A 15,514-nucleotide genomic window follows, 5' to 3' on the forward strand; every position below is an offset into this window, starting at 1 on the left:
CAAGGGTTTGAGGAGCTCTCTGTTGACAACCAAGAGGAAAGACTGAATATTTTTTTATATCACAACTCCTGATATGATTTTTATATGAGTGTTTGTTTGGTTGCTATAGTGCCAGGGAGTAAACCCAGGCCTTTTTACTGAACTATATCCTTATCCCTTTTTATTTTTTATTTTGAGATAGAGTCTCACTAAATCACTAAGTTTCCCAGGCAGGACTCAATCTACAATCCTCCTGCCCCAGCTTCCCAGAGTGCTGGGTGCAGAGGTATGCCCCACAGATGTGTTACTCTTTGACTAGCCTTCTGATATGGAAACCATAGAAATGAAGGTAGAAGGTTGTCTCTGACACGGGCAGGTCCCCCACCAAAGACTGGAGATGCTGAGCTCGCCTTGCAACCTGAACCAAAGTGTGGCAAATCAGTGTAACAAGCTGAGTTAAGGTAAGTTTCATCAGATGAGCTGGACAGAAAGGGTCCACTAAATCCACATTTAAAATACATAGAACTTCCACACAGAATGGCAAAACATCATCTTTCAGGGTTTAGAAATCATCTCCTCAAGAAGATGGTGTTTGTATTGTCTGAGTTTTCCATTTTGTTCGGAAACTAAAAGCCTTTTTGGTCACACGCTGGCTCGGTATCACCCCAGTGCTGGGACTGAACAGCAGGCTCAGTTTGAAGGAGGTTTTTCTGCTTATTCCTCCGTGAACAGTGTTCTACTCAAGTAGCTCACTTTAGGGAAAAGTGAACGATGAAAACCTGATTGGATTTGAGATTGCATGTGTGACTGGTTGAGCTATTTGCAGGGTCCCCAGCACTTTCTCCTCAGATGCATTTGTGACAGCTTGCATGACCCTTGCAGCACACACTCGGCTCTCCATACCCATGGGTTCCACGCCTGTGGCTCCTATCAGCCCCAGATAGAAAGTTTTGGGGGGAAAATGTAACATTGTTGCTGTCATGCACTGTGTAGGTAAGCCTTCAGTGGATGCATCTGTACTGAACATGTGCAAACTTTTTCTCATCATTAGTCCTTGTTGTGACATCTATTTACATAACCTTCCATTGTATTAGGTATTATAAATAATTTAGAGATAAAGTACAACATAAGCCAACCATGGTGATATACATATTTAATCCCAGCACCCTGGGAGGCAGAGGCAGGCGGATTGCAAATTCAAGCCAACCCTGGCAACTTGGCAATTTATCAAGACTCTATCTCAAAATAAAACATAAAAGAGAGCCAAGGGTGTAGCTTAGTACAAAAGCCCTGAGCTCAATACCCAGTTCATTCTCCAGTTCTCTGTCTATATATTTATATCTATACCTATACTTATACCCTATCTGTGTCTATAATGCAAAGAAGGATGTATGTAGGTTACATGCAAATGCTGAAGCACTTTTTATAGAAGGGACTTAAGCATCCAAGGATTTTGTTACCCATACATACATCCTGGAATCAGTTCCCTGTGGATGTCAAGAAACTCCTGTACATCACAAGTGCATACATAAGCATATGAAGATGTCTTGATTACCAACTCCAAGAGTTGTAGATGTCTTAAACAAATGAATTGGACTTTCAGTGAGGAAACCGGGGGCAAATAGATATGGACTCCCTGCTGCTGCATAGATAGTGGGGCATGGATTATGGTGCTTGGCATTTATACTAATAACAGATAGCACCTTCCACATTTTAGCAAATGTGAAGAACATCTAAACTTCCTAACTGACCATCCCTCGCACCCATGATATCTTCATATTATGGAAGGTAGTGTGAAGGTCTCTTTGCCCTGACACTTTCTCCAATGGCAATTTTAGGACATTAACTTAAAAGGGGCTTAGAAACTTGGAAGAGATTCCCTGAGACTCAGCCTGAAGTGACTGATGCGGGGAGAGAGGGACAGAGACCTTGAGAGAAATCATCGAAGCACTCATATCCTTCAGTGTTCAGTGGGCACCCTAACCCTCTCCACCCCACCGTGACCTGCCCCATGTCAAGCTGTGCAGCAAACACAGCATGTGGGTCACATGACTCCAGTTTTCACGGAGTCCACGACCATTCCTGCTTGTTACTTAGTTGCTTACTTAGCCAGAGTACAAACCTTGGCCAGGATGTTAATAATATTAGGTAAGGCCCAGCCGGGAGCAGCAACCCCTCCTTTCTGGCAGGGATTGTGTGTGGAGGGTCATTTGGTTATGCAGGTGTTGGAAGAGCTGAGAAACCAAATGAGTTGGTGAGGAGACACAGGTTTTCTTCCTGCTGTTCTGCTGCTCCTGATTTCCCTCCCCAACTCATTTTGAATTTCAATCCGCAGAACAACCATGCTGTGGAAGACAGGGCCAGCCGAACAGTGTTTAAGTCAGGAGGCCTCAGTCCTCCTGAGTGGTATCTAAGGAGTGGGTTCCTGATCCCACACTTCCCAGGGCCCCCTTCTCTCCTGTGCACCAGCCCACATTCGTGTTACTGTGCATTCGTGTTACTGTGTAGCAAGGCGGCCCTCATAAGGTGGAACCTCAGATCCTGAACCTCCCAGCCTCCAGAACTGTGAGAAACACATTTGTTTTCTTTATTAAATTACCAGGCCTGTAACATTGTGTCACAGCAACAGAAAGTGGGCAAAAGACACCACCTGATGGTAAGAAGCAGAAGCAGCTACAAGAGCAGCCCCTGGAGCCACAGTGAAGGGCTGCAGAGTTGGAGCCAAGGAGGGAGGACTTGATGGGCATCTGTGAGGATGGGCATCTGCTGCCAGGATGGACAGGGCAGAAAGAGAAAAGGAGGCATCCCTGGATTCTCCCCTCTCCCCTTTGCAGCCTTGGCCAGCACTTCCCATGCTGGCACCCGGCCAGACCAGCAGGCAGGGGAGTGGTGCCCCTCCACAGTGTGGTGCCCCAACAGTCTGCGCCATGCAAAGGGAAATCGGAAAATGGGTGCGAGGACAAAGAATCTTGAGTTTGTTCTGGCCATTCCCCAATTGTTTAATGTTTAGCTTGTGCAAGTGAATCCTGTCTTTTTACGTACTTGACTTATTCCAAGGTTGCCCTCTTACACCCCCACAGATGAGGATAAAAAGGTGAACATGAATTACAACATGTGAGGAAGCAAGTTCTGGAAAAGAGACAGCTTTTAGACATTTAAGACTTTGTGAAACTGTAGCAGCTGGGGAGAGGATTGGAGCGGTGACTCAGGTATTAGTTCCTGCCCAAACAATGTTGCAACCAAGTGATAATGCGAGTCAAGTTGATGTGAGCCACATTACTTGTTACCAAAAGAATCCAGCACTGATGCTCATGACTCCACTGTTTGCCAGAGGTTTGCCAACCCTCACCAAGCTTCTTAAAATGTTGACCTCTGCCTTTAAAGGAAGCTGACATAAGCCAACCAGCAGCTGAGCAAAGCGAGGAGGCCTGAACTGCCCTTCTAGCTCTAAAGCACTAAAAAAGTGGTTCTCAAAGTGTAGTCCCCAGGCACCCTCAGCATCCTGCAGGAGCTTGACCTCAGGCCCCCTGCAGACCCGGGCGGGATCCTTGCCTGTGCCCACACCCCTGTGCCTTTACTGGGTCATGAACTGCCCTCACCTGCTCCCGGCAGGAGCCTACAGGTCAACAGGCACCTGGCTTCTCAAAACTTAGCCTAAAACAAAGCGAGGTGTGGTGGCACATGCCATAGGAGGATGACAAGTTCGAGCCCAGCCTGGGCAGCTTAGCTGCTTCGTGAGACCCTGTCTGAAAATAAATTATTAAAATAAAAGGCTGGCGCTGTAGCTCAGGGCTCAGGTCCCTCGGGTGGCTGACGGTTCTGTGTACATTCTGACTCGTTCTAATCATTAAAATATCGCCATTTCACATACAGTATTTTTAATTTACTTTAAATACAGATACCAGGCATTTCTCCCCCTAAGCCCTTCGAACCTGCCCATGGTGTTTGCCCCTCAGCTCACATGCTTGTGCCCTCCTCCGCTCACAACATCTGCAGCCACAGGGCTGGGAGCAGCAGAGTGGAATCAGCCTCAGATGCTGGCCCAGCAGCTTCCAGTCCACCGGAGGAAGACCTAGCCCCTCCCACAGAATGTTTGCCCCAACTGTGGGGTGGGGGTGACAGACAGACACGTGGGTTTGACGAGCCACTGCATGCCAGGATCCTGTGCTCTTTAACTACTGCACTTTGCCCAGGCTGCAGAATAAACCACACGCCTGTCCAGTGCTGCTGGAGGCCCTGCCAGATGTTGGGGCCATGGCGACAAGGACTTGAAGGTGACAGTAACTGTCTAAAATATTTACCACGGCACCAGCTCTAAAAGATGCCACGTGGAAAGCCACCTTTGCTATTTGTGCTGTAGCCCTGGAATCCTTTGAGGCCCTTTCTCTACAAAGTCCCTCCCTTTAGACCAGAGGAATAACTACTAATCGCCATCTGGTGGCAAATAGCTGGAACTACACCTATATAATTGTGCCCCAGGCCAAATCTAGATACGGAACCTTTTACAAGTTACTGGCGCACAAGCTGCATCTTGGGATGGGATCCAGTGAACTCAGAAAAAAACGGAATCCACAAAAGAGAAGCCAAGACAGTCATAATATGAAAACTAGAACCACAGCTTTTATGATAGCAACACTATCCCACTATCCAATTTATAACCTTAGGTGAGTAGTATAATCTTGCTGTGTTCCATAAAACACTGTTCCCCAAACAGGCTTGGTGGTGCACGACTGTAACCCCTGAACGCTGGAGGCTGAGCCAGGCGGATCACCACTAGTCTGAGACCAGCCTGGGCTATACTGCGAATTCAAATTTAGCCTAACTACATAGCAAGACCCTAACTCACAGCACTCAGGAGGCTGAGACAAGAGGATCCTTGTAAGTTTGAGGCCAGCCTGGGCTATGAAGTGAGCTAAAAGCCAGCCTGAACCGCATAGTGAGACCCGGTCTCAAAAAGACAAAAAAAAAAAAAAAAAAAGCCCCCAACTCAAAAACGCAAAATAATAGTAAAATCCTGTTCCCATTTAAAAGAACTCTTGTAAAGCTGAAACAAGTGACTATAAAAAGTCCCTGAAATGCCTCGGTACATAGTAAACACGTAATAACCGCAGCGTTTATTAGAAACACTGACAATATGCTGGACATGATAGTAAATGCTTCATGTATTTTTATCGCATGAATTTTTGTTACAGTCCTGATAAGCAGGAACTGTTATCTCTTTTGGCAGATAAGAGAACCGAAGTTCACAGAACAAAGAAACTTGCCTAGGAGTCACTGGCTAAGCCAACCACACTGGCACGAGTTTGTAATCCCAGCATTTTAGGAGGCTGAGACAGGAAAATAGTACATTCGAGCCTAATATGGGCAAGTTATGGACTTGGGAAGACCTTTGAAAAAATTTTTCGCCTATCATTCTAGCACTCAGGAGACTGAGGCAGGAGGCTGGCAGGAGGTCACTCACTCGGTGCAAGGGCCCTGGGGTCAATCCCCAGCATCATTTAAAGTTTTAAAAGTCACAGCTAATAAATGAGGCAAGAATTTAAGGCTGACCTCAAATCGTTAGTGACCACTGTGCTGGGCTGCGAGTGTAAGGGGGAGGGGTCTTCTCAGGGTTACGTAAATTCCATCTGCTCTCTATACCTGCCGCCCTTCTCCCTGCACACACACACACATGCGTGCACACACATGCACCGCTGTATAAATGAAGTGCCCAGGCCCATGGTGTGCAAGGTGCTTGGGAAGCAGTGGTGATACACTCAGACAAGATGATGAGGCAAAGTGCTCCTTTCCCATTACCATTTAGATTTTATATTTGTGGAGAGCTTTGGTATCACGGCCCCCAATTTTTCACATAAGGTAACTAAGGAACAAAGAGATTAAATAACTTGTCTACTTCCTTGCCATTCGTGGTGATAGAGTTGTAGCTGAGATGTGGTTTCGGGGTGCAGGTGTACAGTTCCTCTGTGTAACCACGAATGTGTTAATCGCCATGTTCCAGGCAGAATACCAGCTGGCCCCTTTTGGAGAAGAAACTTAGGAATGTTCTATACACAAATACCTGGTGCTAGATGTTGTTAACGCCTATGAATTGTATGTAGCACATCAACTATTGAGAATCCATAAAGTGGAGGATTAGATGGTGTTCAAGATAAAAGCCTTCACATAGTCTTTCAAGTTCTCCAAAGAATCCGAAGGTCAGCCCCTTTGGGAGAAAAGTAAACACACCAAAAATACTAGTCTGTGTGTTTTCAAAGCCTGCTCAAAAAGGCGGAAATGGTTCTGCCAAGGAAATAAGCTGAGGCGTCCACAGTTCATCTTCTGGCCCAGTGATGGCGAACCTTTTAGAGCTTCCAGTGATAACAAGCAGCCACTGCAGTGCGCGTGCCACAGGTTGGCCACCACCACTCTTCTCCGTTTTCACTGATGGTCTGAGCTCCGTCTTTGAAGCTGGCCACTATCTCTTTAGTTTCTTCTAGGAAAGGAGCCCGCATCACCTGTTAGTAATTTTCATTCATTCTTCTTGAGTCAGGAGCTCCATACCCTCACCCAGGAGTGGCTCATTAAATACTTGTCACCTTTGCCTGCTGGCCAGGTTCCAAAAGTCCCGGATTTTGTTTCCTAAACACTAGCAAGTTGTGGTTTTTTTTTTTTTAAGCAGAGTTGAAATTTAAGCATTTCACTTTATTAAAAGTCTCTTGCAAATACTCCAGTTACCTGCTATACACTCAAACTACTTCCCAGCAGCTGCTTTAAAGCCTCATCTAACAACCCTTGAAGCAGGATGTCCTTGACCCTGGGAACTGTGCCAGGAAGGCTTGGCCACTTCCCAAGCTGAGAAGTGGGAAGCACAGTCTCCCACATCCCGCTCAGCCGTGAACTTGGCTTTGGGTAATGTGAGTGTGAGGTTTGATCATGGAAAGGAGTAGACGCTCTGCTGGGATAACGTGTAAACCCTAACACCACCCATTCACTCACCAATCAGTCCTTCACTTGAAAATGTGCTCCATATGACTTGGGCTTTGGCTGGGAGAGGCTTTTCCTGTGAGCTGCCCCATGTGCCACAGACTTAGACCAACACGAGAGCACTGGAAAGAGAGTCCTTTCAGGATGGAGCAGGAGTCTGAGAACAGCAGCCCAACCCTTTATTTCTGAGTTCTGCTGCCTAGGACTATGTTGGGCAAAGCCTCTCAAGACGTGCACACAGTAGCACCCTGTAAATTCAGAAAGGCTGGGGGTTTTCTGTTCTCTTTTCCAGGATTTTTCTCCATGGCTTTCTTTAAACAGAACATCAGTGATTTCCTGGAGGTTCTGCATCCTAAGCCAGGGAAAAGCAGTATAAGAAGTGAGGTCAGATCTGTGCTCTTTTTCTCTCTTAAACTTTTGACATTATTTTAGTCTGAATAGAGAAATTGTAAGACAAGTACAAAAAATACCTATATGTCCTCTACCAGAATTGCTAAATAGGAGCATTTTCCTCTATAACCCTAACCCAAAGGAAGAAAGTAGACTATTCCTTTGGGTCTTATGATCAAGACTAGAAAATGAACGTTGATTTAATGTTATTACCTGATCTGCATACTTTATTCTCATTTCTCCCAGGCATGCTAATAATGACCTTTATCAAGAAGACTGTGTAGTACATCCACTTTTTTGTCTTGTTAGTCTCCTGCACTCTGGAATAGTTTGTCTTGGTTTTTTTTTTTTTTTTTTTTTTTTAAAAGCACTACATTTTTTAAGCAAGTACAGACCAGCTGCTTTTCAGAATGTCTCATATTTTACTACAGGGTACACAATTTCAGCAGGAAACTCCCAGAAGGGGTGGTGGGTTTGCAGTGTATCCCGTCAGGACCGCCCATTGATTAGTCTCACTCTGGCTGTGTTCCCTTGATCACCTGGTGAAGATCCAGAGCACCAGGTGTCGCTATGGTAAATTGAGTGAGGATGTGAAAAGATGCTTTGAGGCTGCACATCCTGTTCTCAAGCTTTCACCCCTCAGTCCCCAGGTCCGTCGTGATTGGTCCATGAACCAGTTATTATGAGAGAAGTCAAATGATGCATTTCCTACTCTCATTGTTCCCTGGTTGTAAGCACGATTTCTACTTGGAAGACAAAGCAGGCCCTCCCCTCTCTTTATCTCATTTTAGACTCCCGAATCTTGTTGCATTTGGTGGACTGTGATCCTTCACATTAGTAGTATTTATTTTGATGTTCTAATGGTTCTTGACATGGCCAGTAAGAACCCCTCTATCTGGCTTCTGTGGGTAAATACCTTTTTGTCTGTTCCTGTCACTCTCTGCAGTAATTGTGTTTAAAGGCAGCCTTTCTGAGTGAGTTGAACTCTTTCCAGTGTTCTCTAGAATTCCTGATGAACGTTCAGTCCACCTCTCTGCCTGATCAGAAATCTCCTAACTGTTCATGGTCTTCCTCCTTCCACTGCGTCCCTCATTGTAAAACAGGGTTTTTCTGCAAAGAGACATCCAGTAGCTAATGGGCGTTAGTATGACCATCTCAAACACGGTATTATTTAACTTCAACACGAAACTCAGGACAGAGCCAAGACCCAGCACAGGACTCCCATACAGGAGCAGCTGGCTCCTGCAGTGGAGAGACAGGGCCACCCTAATGGTATTTGTTTTTGCCCTGTGTAAACCAAGAGATGGCTGTGAAGGATTTGCCCTTTACTTCCCTGTTAAGCAAATTTTAATTCTGCTTAACAATAAAGGGTACCCAACAACCAAGTTCTGAACTTCAGGCTAGTTATTGCCAAAAGAAGCAGAGCAGAGCACATAGACCACTGCTGTGGACCTTGGTCTCCTGTGATTATGCTGGATGAGAAGTTTGTCCTTTCTGCTCCTATCAGAAGAGAGATTCTTCCTTAAATACTGTGTAGCTGTGCAGTGACTATGAAAAGAGAGTGAATTGAATTTGATCTGTCATATCACATAAGGAAGGACAGGCATGCAGCGACTTGGACTGAATGCCTTGGTCCCCCGCCCTGTTCCCCCACTCCCCCCATCATACAACCTTGGACACAGAGCTCTCTAGAGAAGGAATGTTGCTGGGGAAGAAAAGAGTGGAAGAGGGCAGAACCTGGAATCAGGAAGTGGCTGCTGCACTGAGTATGCAGGGTGCAGGAGCATGACCGCGGGGTGGGGACAGGTGGGCAGGAAAGGCATGTGCTGTGCCTGAAGGGGAAGTTGGCAAGGGCGGAACAAACCAAGCTGGCCAGTGGATCCTGAAGGGGGACAGGCTACCAAAAGGTCTGAAACTGCAGGCTCCCAAAAGCCGCGCCATGCAGGTTCTGCACATTTCAGGAGAAGAAGGAGAGACTGAAAGCCACTGATGAAGTCTAAGCAGCGGGGATGGTGGTGTGGGAGTCGGGCTCTTAAAGTCCGGCAGTCATGTCCTCCCGGTGCAGGGAGGCTCCCAGGCATCACCCAGCAGCACAGGGCCAGAAAGAAACCCCCAGCCCGCTTCAGGCCAGCGAGTGTCCTGGGCAGCTGCTGGAATCCGGCTTGTCAAGCGAGGTGTTGCTCAGGATGTACCCCTTCCCTTCTTCCTTCTCCCCTTTTTTCATCCCTTCCCCTTAACCTTCTTCCCTCCTTCCTTTCCCTCCCCACTTACAGCTCATAAACTCAGGAATATAAAGCAGACCTGAGGTTTTTCAATGATTCATATTTTACAATAGCCACAGTTACATTATTATAACCCACGGTCTGCCTTGTTTCTTTTTCAAACACTTCTGAGCCCCTTTTCCTTATTTGGACTTTTCCTTTAATTCCTGCTTGCTTTTTTGTTTACGGAGTCCTGGGTAGGTAAAGGCCTTGCAGGCAGGGAAGGATAAGGATCCCAGAGCCCGTGCAGGGAGGAGAGGCGCTGACGCTGAGGAATAGGTGCCGGTGATATGTTTCATGCATCCTGTTTGTCAGGCTGATCTATGAGTGACTAGCAGAAAGGTGGGGCATAAGTGAGGAGATGGGGCTGGGAACAAACCTCTGGGCTTTGGAAATTGAGTGATTTCACTGAGAGCACTTCTAGCCCCTCAGTGATCTCTATCTCTACGCAACTGGTGTTGTGATGGGGCTTATGTCTTCCAGTCCTTGTCAGAGTTGATAAAGATACATCATTTGCCCCTTCCTCTGGTAACAAAGACTCCTTGGCATTGTTAATGCTGTGGTTTGTAGGTGTGTATCATGCCAACTAAAGTGTATTTTTCATGAGTGCAAGACATGCATGTTTTTGAAAAAATTTTAATATGCTGTGTGCAAGCCGGTGAGTTCAAGCACTGAGTAATACATACCTACCAGCATTATGCTTATTCTGAATATTACTTGTGTGTATCCCAACAATGCCATCAGATCAGTGTAGTATTATCCCTGTGAGAGGCTGTGAAATGGCTGAGGCCAAAGTCACACAGTGAGCCCGAGGCACAGCTGGGCTCAGAACCAGGGATTTCTCGCCCCGGTACCTACTCATAACTCCTAGGTGACACGGTCAGCCTATGACAGAGGTCTTGATTCATCACAGCTGCCCCAAACGCTTGCAGCTTCTGCTCTCATTTTTGAGCTGTAGCCATTAGAAAACCCACTGGTTACAGAGGTAGCTATTATATGTCCCTGGTTCAGGCACTGTCCCCAGGGCTGGGAGTCTGCTATGGGAAACACCCTGCCTCACAGCACTCCCTCAGATTCAAAACTGTGATTCAGTATCCAGTAGTAGTACCTTCTAGGGAGGAAAAGAAGGGACATTCAAGAGATACAGGTGACCAATGATGCTTGAGTGGCCCAATGGACTCTACTGATTTGTTTTCTTCCCAAGAAAAGTATGAAGCAAGGATTTGGTGCCCAAGAATGAACTGACTTGTAGATGCATTTACTCCCTGTGCCACTCAAAGAAAAGACTACAGATTTGGGGGTTTAAAGCAACTGAAGTTACTCTCTCATGGTCCTAGGGGCCAAAAGCCTTGAAATCAGTGTCACCATGCTGAACTGAGCTGTGAGCGGGGTCACTCCTGAGGTTCTACGGGTGAATCCGTTCCTTGCCTCTTCCTCGCCTTGTGACCAAACCTTCCCCTCATAAGCAGATGTGGAATTGCCTCCATGTTTGCCTGGTAACTCAAGCAGATTTCTCTATCTTAGGACCCTTAACTTGAAGGCCGCTTCACATCTGAAGAGTCTTTGCTTTTCCTTGGAAGGCAATTCACAGATTCAGGCAGTAGTGCAGAGATCTCTCTTAGGAAGCCATTTTTCAGCCTATGACAGGTTATTTGAGGGTTTTATTTTTCAATGTAGTAAATATAGTCCCCCATAAGCATCTAACTAGTCTGTTACCCTCCAGTGCCTAGTGTTCCATTTTTAGAACACTCATTAAAATAGAACACAATAAAACTTTTTCTCTTAATTCTTTTTCCTTGAATTTTTCTAGGTAACATATATGAATTTCCTATAAAGATTCAAGACAATACAATCTTCAGCATAAATGGTTTAATTCTTCTATTTTAATAAAGAAGTTTTATTAAAAAATATCAAAACTAGCAGAACAGTAATTTATACAGCTACACAATTAATATTGCAAATTTGTACTAAGAATTTATCGGCAAGGAAAACAAAACAAAACTTTTCAGCCCTGATTTTTAAAAGTATTTCTTATTAGAATAAAAACTATGCCAAGTACCTGCTCTGTAGACTAATAGAAAAATGGTAACACTTAAGCAGGTATCATTTCAGTGGATCCTTATTCACATGCAAAAATTGCAACTACCACCATATTACAAATATACTTCCTTCACCCAAACACTACATGCATGAAATGGAAATATATTACATTCATGTTTGGTTGCATCATGAATCTTTCCATGGACTTAAAAAAGAATCCCTGAGGGCTTTTGCACACTGCATATATCCACAAACTTTCTCTGTGGTGAGCACATTAATAAAGGGAAAAGACCTAGAATAAGCCAGGGCTTTGACACACAGATTAAGGTCACAGTTTTCTGTCTGGTGTGAATCCATTCATGAACTTAAGAAGAACAAGAATCCTTATAGTCTTTCCCATGTTCCTTCCTGCTTTTTTACTGTACTGATTCCAGTGTGGGGGGTTCTCTCCAGTGTGACTTATTTCAAGGACTTGATAATGTCCACAACCCCCTTTATATTCAAAGGGTTTCTCTCTAGTTTAAATCCTTTCTTGAACTTTAAAGGAATTAGAATCATTAAAGGAGTTCCCATATTCTTTACATACAGTTGCTGCATTGTGTGAACCCTGTCATGGATTCTAAAGCCCTGGAAAGTGTGAAAGCTTTTCCACATGGTTTACACTCACAGGATCTCTATGTGAAACTTCCTGTTTGAAACCTTTATGGGCTTAAAAATGAGCAGAATGTGCAAAGGCTTTTCCACGTTCTTCATATTTAGGGGCTCTTCTCCAGAGTGACTCCTTCACGAACTTTAGAAGAACCAGGGTCACTGAAGAATTTCCAACCTTCTTTACAAAGATATGGTTTCTCTCCAGTGTGAATCTTTTTATGTCTTCTAATGGTCCTAGAATGTGTGGAAGGTTTTCTGCGTTTTTCATAATAGTATGATTTCCCTGCATTGTGAGTCCTCTCATGTATTAGAAATGAACTGGAACCAAAAAGCCTATTCCACATGTCTAACATTTATAAGGTTAGTCTTTAGTGTGCAATGTCATGTGTCTTGTGTGACTTTTAAGAGAAATGATGGATTTTCGACTTTAATTACAGCGATACGTGTTCTCTGTCATGTGACTCCTTTCATGTCTTTGAAGACAGTGGTGATAACTACGGGCCTTGCCACGCTGTGTATAGGTGTATGATTTCTCTTTATACCTTCCTGATTCTCACATTGTTTGTATTCACTGTAACTGTGCACCTGATAAGAGATGCGTGACACGTGGAGAGTATCCACAAAACTTACACACATGTGATTTTACTCCAATAGGAATCTTCTTACTAAGACTACAACTTGAAATCTTGGTAATTCTTCCAGAATAACAAAATTCTTTACTGTCACACACTTTCTGCATATTAATATTCACAGATTGACCATGTGTCCCAGTTAATGGGGCAGATTTCGTGTGCTGGTAGTTCCACCTCCTCAGCAGGCTGAGGTGAAAGGGTCCCTTGAACTACGGAACTTGAGACCAGCCAGGGAAACACAAGACCTCATCTTAAATTTTCTTCCCATTTTTTTATACCAACCTTTCAAATTATTATCTTCCAACTTTCTTCCAAGAAATATCAAGCACGTAAGAATTTCTGACATCAGTCTCTATGAAGTTTCTTCTGGGAGGGACACAGCAGTGCCCCCTCCTCCTGAGTGAGGGTCACAAACCCACCCTCCAAGGCCACTGAGTCCTTTTCCAGTTTCCAAGGGGTTCTGGAGGCCTCGCTGTAGTTCCCATGGTCAGCCAAGGTCACAGCTGCGCTGCTAGAGGTACCCAAAGTTCTCACGGCAGAAGACACACTAGCAAAGTCATTTGATCAGATGGTGACTCCAGGCCCTGTGATGAGCAGCACTCCACAGCCTGTCAGTTCTTAAAAAGCAACAGTTGTTTTCCCTGTGGGGAAAGGCTTATAAGGTGGCATCCTAAGAAATCTATCTATGGCTGAAAGAAGAAAGGAGAGAGAATGAGGGAGGCAGAGATACCCAGCAACAACTCATCTCTTCCTAGTGTGCATATTTTTTAGACACAGAGGAACTTGGGGCTTTGGTATTTGTGATAATTAAGTTTGATTGTGTCGACTTGATTGGCTTGGGAACTGCTTGCTTTGATGCAGCACACTTTTAGGGTGTCTGGGAGGGTCGTGAAAGTGTGCCCTTGGGTACCTTAGCTGATCCCTTGCCTTTTCCTCTCTGGCACTGTTCTCCTGCTCTGCTTCTGGGTCTCCATGAACCAAACAGCTTTGCGCCTCTGTGCCCTTCCACCATGATGTTCCTGCCTTGGCACTGGCCAACCATGTACTAACTCCCCTGAGCCCTGAGCAAAATTAAACCTCTTCTCTGTTATGAGTGTTAGCTATTGTGTCCCAGCAATAAGAAAGCTAACTAATACAGATGTTGGTAACTTTTAAAGCATAGTTATTAGAAATAAAGACTGATTTAGAGAGCCTTCCATACTAAGTCTTTAGGATTTTCTACATAGATGATAGGCCAGTTTTACATGAAGAGATTTTGTTCAGAAGAAAATGGGATGGGGAGATCCAACTTGGAAAAGAGCAGGTCACAGTATGAATCTATGTTTTCCAGGAAACCTCAGAGATATTTCTTTGACCTGCAGGAGAACAGGGCTCATGAATCACAGCTGTAATTACAATGAGTAACATGCACATTGGTACAAAGAAATGTTCTGCCTTTCTTGGTGTGAAGAGTAGCTTTGCTCTGAAGGCGCTGTCTGCCACGATGTCTTCCTTGCTACAGGCCCAAAGCCATGGTACAAAAAACTGTGGATTTATACTTCTGAAACCATGAGCCATTATAAACCTTTCCTCCTTTTGTTTATTTCAAATAATCTGTAGCATTAACACAAACTAATACATATAAAGAGAGAAGGTTTATTTGTGCTCACATGGTCAGTTGGCCCTGTCGATTGGGCATATGATGGTCCAACACATGGTAGAGGAAGCCTGCTGCTCACTTCATAGCAGCTGGGAAGTAAGAAAAACAAGAGCAACCAAGATCCCACTGTCCTTTGGAGACGTTCCCTGCAGCATCCCATCAGAACTGCATAGCTAACCCCTAGTAAGGACGCATCTCAGAACTTCTCATAAATCCTACAGCTTTTCAGTGGGCTGTGCCCTGGTAAGTTCCCTGGGTCCTCCATGAAAGCCAATGGGTGACAGAAAGAGTAGGCCCATGCCCTCGCTGCCAATCTTGCACCCATATTTTACTCATCTATAAACATGGAGATTATGACTCATAGGAGTGGGGACGGGTTCTGGCACAGAGATGAGAGTCAGCAATATCTGAGAACTCCAAATTGGCCCTCAGAGAGGTAACGTTGCTCTGGGTATCCAGTGCCCTCCTCCCCCTCCATCTGTGTGTCACCCTTTGCTGAAATTTGTGAGTCTGAATTTTGAGTATTTGGGGGAATGAAAGTGAACTGAATTCCTGCTACAATGCCATTCACGATGTTCTCTCCTTTCTGCCCTTTCTTTTCCAGATGGTAACAATAAAAAAATCCAGATGGGGTGCAAGTGCTGTAAAATAATACAAAGGTAAAGTTGAACCAAGACTTCATCCAACTTGAGGAATCTGATTATAAAGTCACTTTTAAAGTTCATGCATATAACAGTGGTTCAGAAGTAATAAGAATATTATCAAAACATATACATGCATGAAAGTACCATGTTGAAATCCAATATTTTATAAAATTAACAGGCAGTAGCAATATGTTAAAATAACAGTAATAAAGGCCGTGCATGCAGTCAGTGCATTTGCCTGGCATGGGGCCCAATCAGCACCGCTGCTCAGTAAGCATTCGGCATGATTTTGATGTCAGAGCATGTGCGGCCTGG

The 15,514-nt window shown here is 44.8% G+C and overlaps 1 protein-coding gene across 4 annotated transcripts in view; it reads left to right on the plus strand.

Annotated features, from left to right (window-relative positions):
• Positions 1–15,514, plus strand: part of CUNH4orf19 (chromosome unknown C4orf19 homolog) — a 97,222-nt gene that overhangs the window by 64,541 nt on the left and 17,167 nt on the right. For all 4 annotated transcript variants that reach the window (XM_003471533.5, XM_063240733.1, XM_063240732.1 and 1 more), the window contains exon 3: positions 15,160–15,214. In XM_003471533.5, coding sequence (XP_003471581.1) covers positions 15,183–15,214 — 32 coding nt within the window. In that variant the 5' untranslated portion in view covers positions 15,160–15,182. The remainder of the gene's footprint in view (positions 1–15,159; positions 15,215–15,514) is intronic.

This window comes from Cavia porcellus, unplaced genomic scaffold, assembly GCF_034190915.1.
Source record: "Cavia porcellus strain 051 isolate PalLab524CR breed Dunkin Hartley unplaced genomic scaffold, mCavPor4.1 scaffold_30, whole genome shotgun sequence".
NCBI lineage: Eukaryota > Metazoa > Chordata > Mammalia > Rodentia > Caviidae > Cavia > Cavia porcellus.